General features: G+C 38.2%; 1 protein-coding gene across 1 annotated transcript in view; it reads right to left on the bottom strand.

Moving 5' to 3' along the window:
• The window catches only part of LOC136874257 (WD repeat-containing protein 97-like), a 125,545-nt gene that overhangs the window by 62,678 nt on the left and 43,835 nt on the right, over positions 1 to 19,032 (bottom strand). The window contains exon 3 of the mRNA XM_068227710.1: positions 16,033 to 16,166. Coding sequence (XP_068083811.1) covers positions 16,033 to 16,166 — 134 coding nt within the window. The remainder of the gene's footprint in view (positions 1 to 16,032; positions 16,167 to 19,032) is intronic.

The raw sequence follows: 19,032 nt of genomic DNA, 5'->3' as shown, positions 1-19,032 counted from the left end.
AGGATACAACAAATTTGATGAAATTCTGCCTTACCATTGGAGAAGCCTATATTTTTATTCCAAAAAGGAAGAGGATCAGAAGTATGTCATGTGCTGCAGAAGTTTATATATTTGACTTAGTTCAAGTAAATTTTGGATCGTTAAAAATTGTATTAAATTTTATCATCGAAAATTGTGGGACACCCTGTACCACACGCGTCGATTTTTCTGGGACTTGCATAAGATACAAGCTTCGTGATGTTTCCAAAGGACAAGATAACAAGCGTCCAATTAAACATTTCAATTTGATTGGTTTAAATTAAATGTTGAAATACAAGTATTTATTTGTAAGTTCACACTATTCAATACATAAAATACATTTATAATTAGGACTTCATCCTTGTTATAAATTCTATATTTGGTACATATTTTGCCAGTCTACTAGGCATCATCAGCCATAATAATGTCTCGAGGTTAGTTCAGGATCCTGACTTCAATCTTTATAAGTTATTTGTACTTAATTACGACCTTAAAACTAATATACAAAAAATTATATTGTAATTGAAGATCAATTATTACACAGTATATAAAATAACAGTTTGGCTGTGAACAAGAAAACTGACAGTTCTGTACACTTTCAATTAGATTAATTACAATAAAATTCTTGAATTCTTTTAAACACTGAATGTCTAAATCTCAATAGTGTTGTTTCAGATTTGAAATAGTGAATGAAGGCAATTATGTTGTAAAACACTTTAAAGTTTAGGGCGAGAAATCTGGCTAAAAGTTTCATGCACTAAGTCTGAACGATACTATTGAGATTTAGACATTCAGTGTTTAAGAGAATTTTATTGTAATTAATCTAACTGAAAGTGTACAGAATTGTCAGTTTTCTTGTTCACAGCCAAGCTGTTGTTTTATATACTGTGTAATAACTGATCTTCAATTACAATAAAATTTTATTTTGTAAATTAGTTTTAAGGCCGTAATTAAGTACAAATAACTTATAAAGATTAAAGTCAGGATCCTGAACTAACCTTGAGACATTATTATGGCTGATGGTCTGGTAGACGTGCGAAACATGTACCAAATATAGAATTTACAACAAGCATGAAGTCCTAATAATAACTGTATTTTATGTATTGAATAGTGTGAACTTACAAATAAACACTTGTATTTCAACATTTACATTGAATTTCAATACGGGCTCAAATATGAGAATATTTACTTATTGTTTTGTTATTTATCCAAACCATGTCCCGTTTCTCTACGAGGTTGGGTATGAAGTGAGATGAATTTGTTGTGGCGGGTTTTTATGACCAGATATCCTTCCTGACGTCAACTTCATCAGAGGAGTTAATGAGATGAAATGAATGACATGATGTATGATAGTACAGAGAGGGTGAAACCCGGTACTGGCACATGCCTACTGCAGTCGAATAGCACCAAGAGGTCTGCTCAAGGCTTAACGTCCCCATCCGACGGATGAATTACCATCAACAGTGACATATGCCCTAACTCCATATGTGCACTGTGGAGAGGTTTGTAATTTAATCCAGGCTTTTGGTATGCTATCTAGTGATTAGAAATTGCATACCACCACCTCCCCTACCCTGCCGGCCAACATTCTGATGGTGAAATTTTTTTCGACCAACTGGACTTGAACTGACTAACCTCAGATGGGCGTGAAAATGAAAGACTCCCTAGGCCTCGAGTGCTCTAATACTGTCGGGATTGGAAAAGAACAAGAGCTGACCAAGAGAGGTCAAATAGGACAGATGAAAGTGAAGAGCGTGGCACAAGTAAGCTGAAGCAATTTCAGGACTCAGCTAAGGGCCCTATGGTTGATGGTTGCCAACCCACGCTCCAAAGTTGAGAGCACTTAGGGGCCCCTTTTAGTCACCTCTTATGACAGGCAGGGGAAGCTGTGGGTGTTAATCTACCGCTTCTACCTACACGTATCCTCATGGTACAAGATGTTTCATTGAGAGAAGAGAGGGGGAGTTCTGGACTTTCTGATCAATGGCTGCATTCTGTCCCATCTCTACTGGAGTTAATTTCCTTGATTAGGACTCTTCTTTTCATATCAGACAGGCTCTTCACTGTCCCCATGAGGTTGAATAAACTGCTCATGCCAGAGCAGGGGTTGTACTTGGGGTCTGCTGGACATCAACTTGTGATGTTAACAGCTAAACCAGCAAAGTTTGTAGTATTTTCTGGGCTAAACTAAAATTGATTGAACTTTAACCAACATCTTTCTTTTGGTTGTAGAAGTAACATAGGCTAGGTATTATTTCACAGTGACAAAAGAGAGCTGAGAAGTAAACAAACATTGCTTCTTATCTCTAAGAGGAAACAGTGCTTCCATCATTCTGATCTTTTGTACATCTTTTCTGGCATGGTCCAGAAACTCCATCATTTCTCCATCATCCACAGTAATGAGTACAATGACATCCATCTATCATAGATTAGACAGCTTCCTGCCACCAATGGGAAAACCACCAGGCCATCTGTTCAGTGCAGCTCTCATGATGTATTCACCCCTTTGTGTCCTGAAGACATCAGACATCTTGCCATGTATCCTGACAACTGCAGTGTTGGATTCATACAGACTTTTTTCAACTGGAACTCCCAATTCCAATAAAACTTGCCACAACTTCTCTTACTGAGCACAGTTAAAAAGCAGGCTGAATTATCTACTGTTTCAGTTAGCTGTTGGATGTCAAGGAGCTGTTCTCTGAAAGCAGGTCTGTCTGGGGGAATCCGTGAAGTAAGTTTCAGAATACTGTTGAGTCATCACAGTTTATTACTACTGTCTCCTCTGCACAATTTCTTACAATTCACAGCTCATCAAAACACTTCTTTCAACTCTTTATTTCTTCTGGATGTGTTATCAACTCTTCACCTTCCTCTTTCATCAGCTTTGTATAAACTTTTTCTTTCATATTACTTCATGTAATTCCATACAGCATTCTTTTACTGCCAGCTCTATCCATTTTCATCTTTTCTTCTTTTATCAATTTCTTACGTTTCCTTTTTATTATCAAGATACTTACTTTTGCTTTCTTCTTTTTTATCTCTTTTATTCTTGCCATGCTTTCTTCTTTTCTTCCACTGCTTCTCTCACCTTCTCATTCCACCACTCTCATTCATGTTCTGCACCAGACTCTTTGGCCCCACTTACAAGTGCCCTTTTGAAGTTGGACCATTCATCTTCCACATTTTCTCCTTCAGCAACTGGAATTGTTATTTCAGTCTCTCCAGAAATTCTTCCTCTATTTTCATATCTTTTAATTTTCACACTTTTATTTTTGTATCTGTTATCTCCTTTCCATTGAAGTAGAAAATTAAAGAAACACAAATATATCCATTATAATTCCTCATATGGTAAAGAAAGAAAGCCACAAAACATAAAAGGTGAGAAATGATATATTACACAACTATGTCCAACTTGTTTTGTGCAGCTAATGTTAACAAGAGAGATGGCATTTCCTGCTTTGGTGTGTCTGCTAATCAAATAATGTGACAGTCAATTCAGAACTTTTCATTTTCCAAAAATGTGTCAACACCTAACATGTAATATGTACATCTGAAAATACAGTGAGTTTCTCTCATCGGCTGGCCAGCAGGCACGCCCATCTTATCTGTCTCCCCTTGAGTCATCACTCCCTGCTCAGCAACTTTGCTCACTTTATCCGTGCATGGCATGAGATAACAATTAAAATTTTAAAATTAAGAATTAAGAAAATAAGCTCATGCTTTATGACAGGAGATGTTGAAAATGTTCTCCTCCACCATCCACACATTTCTGGCATCCTCCGATTCACACGTATAAGTTCGCTATTTCTTGTACCTGCTTATCAGAATCACATGGATGCAGTTTGTGTACTATAGTTACCTTTTATGGTTTCAATTTTAACATTTTTGTAGCCTGGCATGCTGCACTCCTGGCTTCTGGTCCAAGTCATCTTTGGGATTTTCTAGGCATACATTCTAATCTTTCTGTTATTTCATTTACTTTTTCCTTGTTAAATACATGTTTTTAAACACTTCACTTCTTATCAAGTAAAGAAACAGTTCCTCTCAGTTTGTTTATGAGTTTCTGCATGGTCTCTCTACGTGGAGGGCGTACACCTGGATATTGTGTTACAAATCGTCTAATAGCTTCCCTGCAACAATCTTTTTTCACACAGTTATACCCTCTCCTCTACCGTGTACACATGTGGAGGCATTATGAGAATTATACGCCGAAGTAACACTTCACAAGACGAGAACAATTTGAACGACAGATCAACACTTAACGGATCTGAACAGCGAAGTGCGGGCATTCCCGTGCTGTTGCTGCGCTGTGTAGTCATCAGGAGGCAGATAAGCTGGGGTTGCCTGCCGACCAACTGATGAGAGAAACTCACTGCACCTTAATCTTGCCAGCAGATGTCTGATGACAGCAGTGCGTAATGGAAATAACAAAAGTCAAGCAGGGTGTGTTTGTGTGACTTCCATCTCCATGCCAACGAACAAGACATCAGATGAGAATCTCCACATCAATCTCCATTGGGATCCTCTTCTCCTTTTTGTGTTTGTCCTGTTTACCGCCTGTTTTCATTTTTATCTTATATTTCTTCTCAATCCCCAAGCCTGCCTGGTGGCCATGATTGTTAAGGCATCAAGTCCACACGTCTCAGACTGTCGTCAGCCAGTTTGAGTCCCGTTGCCTAGCAGGGTAGGACAGGTGGTGTTATAAAATATCCAATCACTAGACTGCATGCCAAAAGCCTGGATTCTATTCCAAAAACCTCTCCGCAGTTCCCATATGGAGGCTGATGGTGATATGTTCGTTACTGGGAGAGTTAGCCATGTGGATAGAGGCGCATGGCTGTGAGCTTGCATCTGGAAGATAGAGGGTTCGAACCCCACTGTCGGCAGCCCTGAAGATGGTTTTCCGTGATTTCCCATTTTCACACCAGGCAAATGCTGGGGCTGTACCTTAATTAAGGCCACGGCCGCTTCCTTCCAACTCCTAGATCTTTCCTATCCCACAGTCGCCATAAAACCTATCTGTGTCGGTGCAACATAAAGCCACTAGAAAAAAAAAAAGAAAAAAAAAAGATATGTTCGTTGGATGGAGATGTAAAGCCTTGAGCAGACCCCTTGGTGTTATTCAACAGGCATAGGCTGTTTCACTCTCTTCCTTCCTACTACCACATATCACATCATTCATTTCATCCCATTAACTCCTCTGAAGAGATTGACGTCAGGAAGGGTATCTGGTAGTAAAAACTCGCCACAAAGATTCATCTCACTTCTTACCTGATGCTGTACAGAAACAGAAAAAATGGTTGGACTTACATAAATCAAAACATACATTTCTTCCCTTTTCCTATATTTATCCAGTGTTTTCTTATCCTACACTTCCGTGTCACGATTGAGGATCTGTCAAGATGATCTCTCAATGAGTGTTATGCCCGCTCTTCTGATGCCAGGAAGCAGAAACTGGATCGGTTGGTCGGTCAATCAATCAATCAATCAATCAATCAATCAATCAATCAATCAATCAATCAATCAATCAATCAATCAATCAATCAATCAATCAATCAATCAATCAATCAATCAATGACAATTTGCATTTAGGGCTGTTGACCTGGTGGTAGATTCCCTATCAACTGTTTACCTAGCTTTATCTGAAATATTTTCAATGAACTTGGAAATTTATCAAACATTTCTCTTGGTAATTTATTCCAGTCCCTAACTCCTTGTCCTATAAATGAAGATACGCTGGAGCCAAACGCTAACTGTGGTCTTACCAGAGACCCATATGCCCTCTCCTTTACATCCCTACATCATCATCATCATCAATGTCCCACTCCAGTCGCCCGGGTGTGGTTAACAAGCCTCCTCCACTCCTTTCCATCCTTCCACTTTTCCTGCTCCATTACTTCCGCGATATCCAATCCGGCTTCTCTAATGTCCTTCCGCGTTGTCTCCTGTTCGCGAGAAAAAAAATAGTTGCTATGACTTATGACTCGACCCTCATATGTAAACTCTCTAACCGTTCTTTGTCTATGTTCACTTGGCTTCTCTTTCCCACAGTGCATGACTACAGTTTTTTTTTACCAATTACCATTCCAAACTCCTTCAGATTTTCATTCCAAATGTCCAGTCTCCTTTGTACTTCCTTTTCTTCCTTTCCCTAAATCACCACATCATCTGCAAATACCAAAGCATTCACTTCATCACTACTGATACTCTGTTTTACACGTTTTATGATTTCATCCATCAATATAATAAACAATAATGGTGACAGTGCACTTCCTTGCTTGAGACTTTTTTAAAATAAAAGTTTCAGTCACCACTCCCCACTTGTACACTGATTTTACTCTCGTGATACATTTTTATCTTGTTAATTAATGATTTTGGTACATTCCTTTTCAGTAGGCATTCTCATACATGTTTTCTCTTAACTGTATCATAAGCTTTTTCCAAATGCAAAAATACGAAGATGATTTCCTTGTTCCTTTCCAGATGTTTTTCCATTATCGTTCGCACTGAAAATATCAAGTCTATTGTTGATCTGTTCGGTCTAAAGCCATATTGTTCGTCTAACTGTGTTTCTATTATATCCCTCAGTCTTTTGTCCATGACTTTCTCCATTATTTTTAGCCTATGTGATAATAGGGTTATACCTCTATAATTTTCACATTTCTTCCTATTTCATTTTTTGAACAGTGGTACAATGCTTCCTGCTGCCTTAATCATATCAGCATTGAATTCGTCTTTTCCACTTGCTTTACCTTTGGTCATTGCTTTCACTGCCCTTTCAAGTTCCAACCATGTTATTGGGCCTCTTTTTTTTCTCCATCTATTATTTCCATTTTCTTATCTCCTTCTTCCTCCAAGCAGTCATCCTCATTGGAAAGTTTTTCAAAATACTTTGCCATCATCTTCTGAAGACTCTTTTCGTCATGTACTATGGATCCATTTTCTCTCTCTAATGCCTTGATTTTTCCTTGATTTATTCTTTTTTGATTTTATTACTCTGTATAATAGTTTCTGATTTCCTTGACTATCTTGCTCAATTTTGTTGGTAAACTCTCCCCAACATTTCTCCTTTTCTTCCTTGATACTCCTCTTTACTTGTAGTTTCAATCTTTTGTATTCCACATGTAACCTTTCTATCTTATTCTCATCCCTCTGATATGTTTCTTGCTTTTCCTTATCCATTTCTTTCTTCACCTTGTTCCTTTCTTTTATTTCTTTTTTTATTTTGTCTGTCCACCACCGTGTCCCCTTTCCCTTAAGCTTTGCTTTTGTTTCCCTGCATACCTCAATTGCTGCTTCCACAAATGTCTGTCTTAAATTGTCCCACTCTTCTTCTCCACTTCATATTTCCATGTTAGGCAACTTCCTTTTTATACAATCTTCAAATGCCATTCTTTTATCCTCCTCCTCCTCCAATTCCTGATCTTTGGTTTCTTCTTCAATACAATTTTAGGGATTTTTTACTTGTTTTAATTCCACAATCAATAATCTATGATCACCTTCCATACTTTCTCTAGGGATTATCTTTGTATTCATGATGTATCTTCCCCATTCTCGATCTGTTATTATAAAATTGAGGAGCATTCCATACTGTCCATACCAACTATATTGGCTGATCTTATGGCTATTCCTCTTCGTAAACCATGTGTTCTTTATTATCAGGTTATTTCTGATACAAAAGTCCAACAGTTTCTTTCCATCTTCATTTCTATCGCCATACCCATGTAGGCCCAGAATATTCTCATATCCCATTCTATCAGTTCCCACGTGAACATTCAGATCTCCCATTATCATCATGATCCCATCTCCAACAATATGTGTTTCCAGTTCATTGAGGAACTCTTCTTTTTCTTCCATGCTACATCCTGTCTGCGGATCATACACCTGTATTATATTCAGTAGTTCCTTGTTTACATGTACGTGCATTATTATAATTCTTTCATTTACATACTCAACTTCAGCTATTAAAAAAAAAAAAAACACGATACGCCTGTAAACTTCCATTTAAAAAGTAGTTAAAGAGATTACACGGTAATAGTTAACAGTCGCTGTATTGTTATTGATTATTGTTGCTCCTCATATTCAAATATTGCATTGTTGGCTACAGTCATGAACAAAGGGAGTAGTGCAGTCAAGTAAATATAAATAAAAATCAGCTGACCTTGTATTCCAATCATTTGTACTTCTGAGTAGGTAGTTAAAGTATCCGTAATTTATATTTCGCTCCCTCGATCTTTCAGTATCAATGAGTGGTTAGCTAATAATAATAAAGTTCATATATCCCAGTAATTGCAGTTCAAGTCCCTGGAGTAGTAGGAGTAGTTTTGATAGAAATATTTGAGAAATTATTATTGTAGAGAAACCTTGCATTTTTCAGTAGGCCTAATTAAGGACACTTTTATTCTCCGTCCCGTGGAGTAGGGAAAATAATAGTAATCAACCAGCTGTAATAATCACATAACCACATTTCAGTAAAATTGTACTGAAGATAAGGTATAATATATTAGATAGTATCTTGCCAGTTATATTCGTGTTTTTCTTCGTGTACGGCAATCCTTTTGATACTTAAGCATTTAACCAAACGCAGTGTAGTGTAGTGTAGATACATTGTAGTATAGATACAGTACATTTAGATAGTGCCGTATCTTGCCTGCTATATTCGTGTGTTCTCTTTCGTGTGTATCTATTACACCGTAATACTAATAATAATTTGTCTACGCATTTAGCTTCGTTGGTAATCTTTGAGTACAATAGTTCTTGCAAATTTCATTTCTGTTGTGCTTAGTTTAGTGACATACGGTACCGGTATCGTAATTAGGATACATCTGAAAGTAGTTTAAAAATTACTGTAGTGTACTGTACCATAGTATACGAGTAATATCCTATTAGAATTTAGTGTGCTTATTTTATTATTGTAAAATATTTGTGTAGTACTGGTGTAGTAGAGGTATCCGTAGAAACTCTTACTAAAATACTGTTGTTGTAATTAGGATAGGCTTAATTGCAGTTTGGAATTGTGTAGTTCTTGTGTATTACTTTCGATATTCAGTATTTAACAGCAGTTTTTATCCTGTTGAATGAAATTGAAATCGCAGTAGGAAAGATGAAGAATGGAAAAACTGCTGGAATAGATGAAATTTCAGTGGAGATGATAAAGGCAGCTAGAGCTGTAGGCCTGCAGTGGACATATCGGCTTCTCAGGAATGTCTGGGAGAATAAGGAGGTCCCTGAGGATTGGCAAAAAGGAATAATCATCCCAATTTTCAAGAAAGGTGATAAGAAAGTTTTTTAGAACTACAGGGGAATTACTCTAATATCCCATGTTGCTACGATAATGGAAAGGATACTAGAAAGTAGAATAAGGTTGAGGGTTGAGAATCAGATACAGGAAAATCAGTTTGGTTTCAGAAGTGGAAGGTCAACAATAGAGCCCATTTTCATTATGAGACAACTAATGGAAAAGCATTGGGAGTACGGGAATGATATGGTGATGACATTCATTGACATTGAAAGGCATATGACAGTGTCCCCAGGACAAAAGTTTGGGACAGTCTGGTGCAAAAAGGAATTGGACAGGGATTAATAAAAATGATCATGGCATTGTATAAGGAATGTTGTAGTTGGGTGCAAACACAAGTTGGCAGGACAAGTTGGTTCAAAATAACTAGTGGGCTGAGACAGGGAAGTGTTCTATCACCAATCCTGTTTACAACAGTAATGGACGACATCATGAGAACAGCAAAAGCAGCATATGGAGGAAGAGAAATGAACATGATGTTATTTGCAGATGATATTGTGATTTGGGGAGAAGCCGACAGGAAGGTTCAAGAACAGTTGAATGTGGTGAATGGGAAGATCGAAGAATGTGGATTGAAAATAAGTGTAGAAAAGAGTAAAACTCTTGTTATGACTAGAGGGGAGAAAGAAGGGAAAGGTCAGATTAGACTTGCAGACAAGCCCCTGGAAGTAGTGGAAGCGTTTAAATACATGGGAAGTGAATTAATGGAGATTGCTCGACTGGATGCTGAGATTAGTAAAAGGATTCAAGCTGGAAGTTGTTTCTATCATAGTGTAAGAAACATGTTATGGGACAAAGATGTGCCAACGGAAGCAAAGGATACTATGTACAAGATGTATTACGTACCCATAACAACTTACGGAGCAGAAACTTGGACAATGACAAAGAAGCATGAGAGTCGAATACAGGCAGCCGAAATGAAGTTCTTGAGGAGTATGATACAGAAGAGTAGAAGAGACAAAATAAGGAATGAGAAAATCCGGGAAGAAATTGGAGTGGAAAAAATGAATGATAGAATAGAGAAGAGCCGACTAAGATGGTTTGGGCACATAAAGCGAATGAGCGACGAAAGAATGCCAAAAAAGGTGATGGAAATGGAAATCCAAGGAAGGAGAGACCGTGGACGACCATGATTGAGATGGAAGGATACCATCCAACGCAACATTATAGAAAGAAACCTGGACTGGGACACAGTGTTGGAGGAGGAGTGGTGGAAAGACCGAAGAAAGTGGAGAGGAACCATATTTGCCCCTACCCGGCTACAGCTGGATAAAGGGAAATGATGATGATGATGATGATGATGATGAGGGGTTGTAGGATAAAAAATAGAGCACGACTAAGTAGTACTGTAGTGTAGTCGTATATTAATTACCTTATTGTAGTGTAATCTTTGAGTACTATCCCAGATAATACATCCCTCCATTCATTTATTTTTTGCAAATACATTATTTTCTTTTTAATTTCATTTTTTTCCCTTAAAGAATGGCTAAAGAGCGCGAGTGTACGAACTGTGGGTGTGACGAGGCATTGAGGGATATGAGGGAGGAGTTGGAAAGTTTGAGGGAGATAATTAGGATTCTCACAGAAGACAGGAAGGAAGATAGGACTCCCTCAAACAATGTACAGGTTACAGTAGATGTATAAGAGGGAGGGGAAGGAAAGGGAGGAGTTGTAGAAGACAGGTGGTCTAATGTTCTAAGGGGAAGGAGATTGCAGGCTAAGGGCTCTATTCAGGATTAGAATTCAGGACAGGTGTCTGTGAGAAATCGGTACGAGTCACTCCAGGTAGAACAACAGAGGGAAGATGAGGGACAGGGAACTGTTGGTGAGATGTGTGGAAGTAAGAGGAAGGGAAAAGGTAGGAAAGGGAAATGTAGAGTAGAGGATAGGAACAGACAGGTGGAACAGGGTCATGGGAAGGAGAAAAGGGAGGAGGAAGTAGCTTCTGCAGCTATCAGGAAAGATAGGGCTGACCAGGAAGGGAGGGGATCAAATGAGGTGGGTAGGGTTGAGGCTCTGGTCATGGGGGATTCCAGCGTTAGACACGTGGGGAAAGTGTGTGGAGGAAAGGGAACCAGGGTAGAATGTTATCCAAGAATTAGGTTGAGGCAGATGTTGAGGAAAGTAGAAGAGAGGGAGGAGGGGAAGAAGGGGGGTAGTGTTTCACGTTGGTACCAACAACGTAAGGCAAGCTGATATAAGTACCAACATAGTTGGAGATGTGTGGGATCTGGTAAATGCAGCGCGGGTGAAGTTTAAGGAAGCGGAGATTGTTAACAGTGGAATACTGTGTAGGAGGGATACTGACTGGAGGGTGATTGGGGATTTAAATGAGACTATGGAGTGGGTATGTGGGAAACTAGGAGTGAAATTTCTAGATCCTAATGGGTGGGTAGGAGATAGGGATCTGCGCTCAGATGGCCTTCATTTAAACCGCAGTGGTACGTATAACTTAGAAAATTTCTTTGGAAGGGTAATAGGGAGGTACATTCAGGGAAATGGGATGGCCTAGGGAGCAGTGATGAGGGAACAGGGAACTGGAAATCAAGTAGGGATGACATAAAATTGTTAGTGTTGAACTGTAGAAGTATTGTAAAGGAAGGAACAGAATTAAGTAATTTAATAGATATATATTTACCAGATATTGTAATAGGAGTTGAATCATGGCTGAGAAATGATATAATGGATGCAGAAATTTTTTCACAGCACTGGAGTGTGTATCGTAGAGATAGGATAGGAATGGTGGGAGGGGGAGTGTTCATTCTCGTGAAAGAAGAATTTGTAAGCTACGAAAAAGTTAAAGATGAGACACATGAAATTCTAGGTGTAAGGCTCATTTCTAAAGATAATAGGCAACTTGATATATTTGGAGGGTACAGATTGGGAAAGGGTAGCACTGACACGAATTTGGTATTATTTGATAGGATAGTCAGCTATGTGGGAAACAACATGGAAAGAAATGTGATTGTAGCAGGAGATCTGAATTTGCCAGATGTCAATTGGGAAGGAAATGAGAATGACAGGAAGCATGACCAACAAATGGCAAATAAGTTAATATGGGAAAGACACCGATGGAACCAACCAGAGGGAAAAATATCCTGGATGTGGTGCTGATAAAACCACATGAGCTCTATAGGAAAACTGAAGTAATAGATGGTATTAAAGATCATGAAGCTGTTTTTGTGGTAGTTAAAAATAAATGTGACAGAAAGGAAGGTCTTAAAAGTAGGACTATTAGGCAATACCATATGGCTAATAAAGCAGGCATGAGGCAGTTTCTAAATAGTAACTATGATCAGTGGAAAACGGTAAATGTAAACAGACTCCAGGATGGGTTTAAAGAAATTGTTGAGAAATGTGGAAACAGGTTTGTACCTTTAAGGGTGGTAAGGAATGGTAAAGACCCACCTTATTATAATAGAGAAATAAAGAAACTAAGAAGGAGGTGCAGACTGGAAAGAAATAGAGTTAGAAATGGCTGTGGAAGTAAGGAGAAATTGTAGGAACTACTAGAAAATTGAATCTAGCAAAGAAGGCAGCTAAGGATAACATGATGGCAAGCATAATTGGCAGTCATACAAATTTTAGTGAAAAATGGAAGGGTATGCATAGGTATTTTAAGGCAGAAACAGGTTCCAAGAAGGACATTCCAGGAATAATTAATGAACAAGGGGAGTGTGTTTATGAGGATCTTCAAAAGGCAGAAGTATTCAGTCAGCAGTATGTAAAGATTGTTGGTTACAAGGATAATGTCGAGATAGAGGAGGAGACTAAGGCCAAAGAAGTAATATTATTTACATGTGATAAAAATGACATTTACAATAAGATACAAAAGTTGAAAACTAGAAAAGCGGCTGGAATTGATCAGATTTCTGGAGATATACTAAAGACAATGGGTTGGGATATAGTACCATATCTGAAGTACTTATTTGATTATTGTTTGGTCGGAGGAGCTATACCAGATGAATGGAGAGTTGCTATTGTAGCCCCTGTGTATAAAGGAAAGAGTGATAGACAAAAAGCTGAAAATTACAGGCCAGTAAGTTTGACATGCATTGTATGTAAGCTTTGGGAAGGCATTCTTTCTGATTATACTAGACATGTTTGTGAAATTAATAACTGGTTCGATAGAAGGCAATTCGGTTTTAGGAAAGGTTATTCCACTGAAGCTCAACTTGTAGGATTTCAGCAAGATATAGCAGATATCTTGGATTCTGGAAGTCAAATGGACTGTATCGCGATAGACCTGTCTAAAGCATTTGATAGGGTGGATCATGGGAGACTACCGGCAAAAATGAGTGAAATTGGACTAGACAAAAGAGTGACTGAATGGGTTGCTATATTTCTAGAAAATAGATCTCAGAGAATTAGAGTAGGTGAAGCTTTATCTGACCCTGTAATAATTGAGAGGGGAATTCCTCAAGGCAGTATTATCGGACCTTTATGTTTTCTTATATATATAAATGATATGAGTAAAGAAGTGGAATCGGAGGTAAGGCTTTTTGCGGATGATGTTATTCTCTATAGAGTGATAAATAAGTTACAAGATTGTGAACAACTGCAACGTGACCTCAAAAATGTTGTGAGATGGACAGCAGGCAATGGTATGTTGATAAACGGGGTTAAAAGTCAGGTTGTGAGTTTCACAAATAGGAAAAGTCCTCTCAATTTTAATTACTGTGTTGGTGGGGTGAAAGTTCCTTTTGGGGATTATTGTAAGTATCTAGGTGTTAACATAAGGAAAGATCTTCATTGGGGTAATCACATAAATGGGATTGTAAATAAAGGGTACAGATCTCTGCACATGGTTATGAGGGTGTTTAGGGGTTGTAGTAAGGATGTAAAGGAGAGGGCATATATAAGTCTCTGGTAAGACCCTAACTAGAGTATCGTTCCAGTGTATGGGACCCTCACCAGGATTACCTGATTCAAGAACTGGGAAAAATCCAAAGAAAAGCAGCTCAATTTGTTCTGGGTGATTTCCGACAAAAGAGTAGCATTACAAAAATGTTGCAAAGTTTGGGTTGGGAAGAATTGAGAGAAAGAAGAAAAGCTGCTCGACTAAGTGATATGTTACAGGTGGAAAGTATTGAATAGGTGGTTTTTTATTAAATTATCCTTGATATCTTTGCCTAAGTGGTATGTTTCGAGCTGTCAGCGGAGAGATGGCGTGGAATGACATTAGTAGACAAATAAGTTTGAATGGCGTTTATAAACGTAGGAAAGATCACAATATGAAGATAAAGTTGGAATTCAAGAGGACAAACTGGGGCAAATATTCATTTATAGGAAGGGGAGTTAGGGATTGGAATAACTTACCAAGGGAGATGCTCAATAAATTTCCAATTTCTTTGAATTCATTTAGGAAAAGGCTAGGAAAGCAACAGATAGGGAATCTGCCACCTGGGCAACTGCCCTAAATGCAGATCAATATTTATTTTATTTATTTATTTATTTATTTATTTATTTATTTATTTATTTATTTATTTATTTATTTATTTATTTATTTATTGACTGATTAATTGATTGATTGACTGATTAATTGATTGATTGATTGATTGATTGATTGATTGATTGATTGATTGATTGATTGATTGATTGATTGATTGATTGATTCTGATTCACTACAAATCCCACTCCATTTCTTTTCTCTTTACTGTTACCCATCCAGTACAAGGTGTACCCCTTTCTTAGTTTCTTCATTCGTTTCCCTTTCCATTGTACTTCACTTAATCCCAGAATGTCGAGTTTTTGTCTCTCCATTAGGTCAATCAATTCATTTTCCTTCCCATTCATTGTTCCAAATAGGGTTTTGTTCTCTGATCTAACACTTGCACGATCATCAGCATTACCATCATACTGTGCAACTGTAGTCAAAGACTTGTCAATTTCATTTCCATTTTTAAACTTCCATCCGAGGCTTGTATTCTAGTTGAAAGCAAGTACAAATTTACTCATCTGCTGACCTGCTAAGCCTAAGGCATCTTAGGATTTTCTTTCGGGGTTTACTCTCTTAGCCTTTGAAGATCCTTCTTCTCCACAAGGCAGTGGTTTCCTCTTCTAATTTTCCCCAGAGGGGAGGGGTTGCCTCATCCACCATCTTTGCCATTCCGAAGGTCTCCTTCTCTGCCTAAAATGCTGTTAAGGTCTTCATCCGTAAACCTGGGCATGGGTTTCACGTTATACCCCATGAGAGTGGGTCCCTGCCTGAACTTAGCTCTCCTTCAAACGGGCCTACTGACGTGTAGGATACCGACCCCTGCAACGTGGATGCGCGAGACAAGAATTACTCAAGTGAAGGATGGGGAAGATGACCCTATATCCCTTGAGCCAGGTTAATGGTTGTGTATGATGCCACAACCAACACATCCATAAAAGAACCCCTAAATACTCTCATAACTATGTGAAGAGATCTGTAACCTTTCTTAACTACCTTGTTAATATGATTACCCCAATGAAGATCATTCCTTACATCAGCACCTAGTACCATGAGGTACTCTCACCCCATCAACTGAGAGAACGTATCCTCTTGGTGAAACTTACAACTTGACTCTGCTGTCCACCTCACTACACTGCAGTCACTCGCAGCCCTGCAGCTCATTCACTACTCTATACAGTATATACACTCTTTCTATCTCTATACGACTTATTTTCGACTTTTGCATAACTTAACTCAAACATGAGGCAAATATTTGAAGTGTACTGACAAAATATACCTGAGAGCAGAATGGAAGTCATAGACCTTGTGCATGCGCCACACTTCTACTATGTCAGATAACACAGCGATACACTTCTCCTTCCAGTTAAGAGAAATGGCTCTTACTCTGCCAACCAGTCTTATCTTCTCCACCTGAAACAAAAGCATCCTCCTTGCTTAATGCATATAAATGTTGTAAACAAATGAGTTGTCAGTTCAAGGCATAACCAGATAAGAACACAAAGTAGGACAAACATAAAAGCAGGTCAGTAGAGGAAGCTGGAGCAACAGGAATAGGAGGCGATGACAAACATATTCAAATAGATGTGCTCTCTCCTTATCCATACCAGTTCTTCTATATTCATCTGTTCCCAGTTTCATCAAGGTGGTGGGTATCAACACCCTCTTGACAGTCTAGAGGGTAGGCCCTATACCAACAATGTTAAATAAAGCAAATTCATGCCCTGTTTTCTCAGAAGCTACTGAACAGATTTCTCTGAAATTTTCATTGTAAACTAAATGATATTTGTACAACTCACTCATCCTGAATGGATGTGGTATTGTCATTCATTTCCATGTGTGTGAAAAGAGTGAATAAATATTTTTATTATAGCAGAATTACTGGTGCAATCACTACGACTAAGGATCCACAGCAGATTTTACAAACTGTGAAATTTTCATTCAAGTTTCTCTTATAGTTTCTGAGAAAATGGGACAAATTTTTCAGAATTTATAGTTTTGAGAAAATGAGACAAAGTTTTATGAAATGTATATTGTATATGTTAGAAAATCTTACAGATCTCTTCCTAGGAAGTGGTAAGAAGAATCCTGCACTATAATCAGGATCCTCGTTATCTTTGGGTTCATTTGCCCATTTTATTTTCTTGCTTCCTGACTCCTTAGACATTTTGAGAGCAGCAAAATCTGACTTGGCGGTACACAATCTCTCAAGTTATTTTAGAATTGGTACAGTTTTCTGTCCATGTGATATACCTAGCAGTTGTAAATCTTTTAGTCTGGCAATCTTTCCATTCTTCCACATTATCACAGCATCTGACACTCCTGTTTGTAATGTTCTGTAACCAACAAACACATTTTTAGGTATGTGGGCCCACTCAATTTTGTTGAAGGCCTTGTTTACATTATGCGTCTTGCCGTGCAAGCACTTTCTCAGTAGGTCAGGTTGGGGGGAGGTCTCTGTAAATTAGTTTGATTTTGACTATAGAAATGCACAGTAGCAGATTAACCAACAACCTAATTCTCTAACTGTAAATGTATCGGAGATATAATACTTTTATGAAGAGGGGCAAAATATTATTACAGAGTGACAAATGTCATAAAAATTTAAGAATATTTAATAATACAGTTATAATTGGAGGAAAGTAATACATAATACATAGAAATGTTCAGAAAAGAACATAGTACTGGTATCTAATTATGCAAAAAACTAAAATAGATTTTCTGAAAAATTTCAGCCTACCATCTTACCATAAGTACAGGAAAAGGGAAGAGACATAAGCAAAGATAAGTACAGAAGGAACACAGGACAAACACAAATGACACCTTTGTCTGAAAAAAAAATGCTGTGTGGCCTCTGGAGAGGCCTGGTGCAGGTCTTTTGATTTGATGCCCGTAGGCGACCTGTGCATTGTGGTGGTGATGATAATGAAGACAGCACATCACCCAGTCCCTGTGCCAGGGGAATTAACCCATTATGGTTAAAATTCCAGACCCTGTCGGGAATCGAACCCGGGACCCCGGTGACCAAAGGCCAGCACACTAACCATTTAGCCATGGAGCCGGGCACCTTTTGTCTGAACAAGTTTCTATCTTGTAGTATCTGATGCCATTCCTCTATTACCGTATTTCTCCAAATCCAAGATGACACTGAATTTAAATTTTAAAAAATTAAATCAGGCTTAAAAAGTGCTTTGTGAAATCATATAAATACCTTTCTTGTACAGTACGCATTATTAGCCTATCTTTGTCTTCACACCAACGCCGAACATTGGCTTTAGTTATGCCATATTTTTTGGTGGCTGCACAATTATTCTTTATTTCCGTGGGTTTAGTAACCATTAGCTTAAAATTGGCATCATAATATCAAAGATAACTGTTGAAGTTTTACTGGCAATACCTGTTCTACGCATCTCCACAATATGACAATCCATCAAGAAAATATTCCAGCTGTTTATAAAACTGGCTGCTGCTACACGCCCGTCTGGGTTCAGCCGACTTCAATGGCTAGCAATGTATAGGCCTATTATAATAAAGGTGCAGACGTTGAAGGTCAACAAACGAGCTTATTGCGCCATTGTATGGCCATTCCGCCCTTGCGTTTCTCTCGCACATTTTTTGTACAGTACGCAATTGTTAAGCTATCTTTGTCTTCATGATAATGCTAAATACTGGCTTTAGTTAGGCGGCTGCACAATTATTCTTCATTTCCACGTGTTTAATAACCATTAACTTAAAATTGACATCATACTATGGACAAGAACCTGTTGAAAATTTGCTGGCAATATCTTTTCCACTATCTTTACAATACGATGATTCATCACGTAAATATTCCTGCTGTCTACAAAACTTAATTTTTTCAAAGCATCAGGTAGAGGTACACAATATAACTCTGCCACTGAGTAGCCATGGCCTTTCTAAGAATTCAAAGGCTTGCATGTTTTGATGCCATTCTATGGATTTGAGAAATGTTTTTGTAGAGGCTAATAGAACATCCTTCTCTCTTCACTATTTTCCGAGAACCAGCGACATTACACAGAGGCACTATATAACTGGCTGCCACGGCTAGCGATGTACAATAAAGAGGCAGACATTGATTGGCAACTAGTTTTGTGTGTGCTCACGCGGGGAGTGAAAAGCAGCAGTGTGGTTACCAAGGTAACTGCCAGTGGTGTTCATTACTGTTAGGTCATGAATGCAAGATGACCCTTCATTTTTCACATGAAATTCTGAGAAAAATACAGTGTCTTGGATTCGGAGAAATATGGTACTTCCTTCGGTA

Source organism: Anabrus simplex, chromosome 5 (assembly GCF_040414725.1).
Source record: "Anabrus simplex isolate iqAnaSimp1 chromosome 5, ASM4041472v1, whole genome shotgun sequence".
Taxonomy (NCBI): domain Eukaryota; kingdom Metazoa; phylum Arthropoda; class Insecta; order Orthoptera; family Tettigoniidae; genus Anabrus; species Anabrus simplex.
This window is presented reverse-complemented; position numbering and strand designations above follow the sequence as displayed.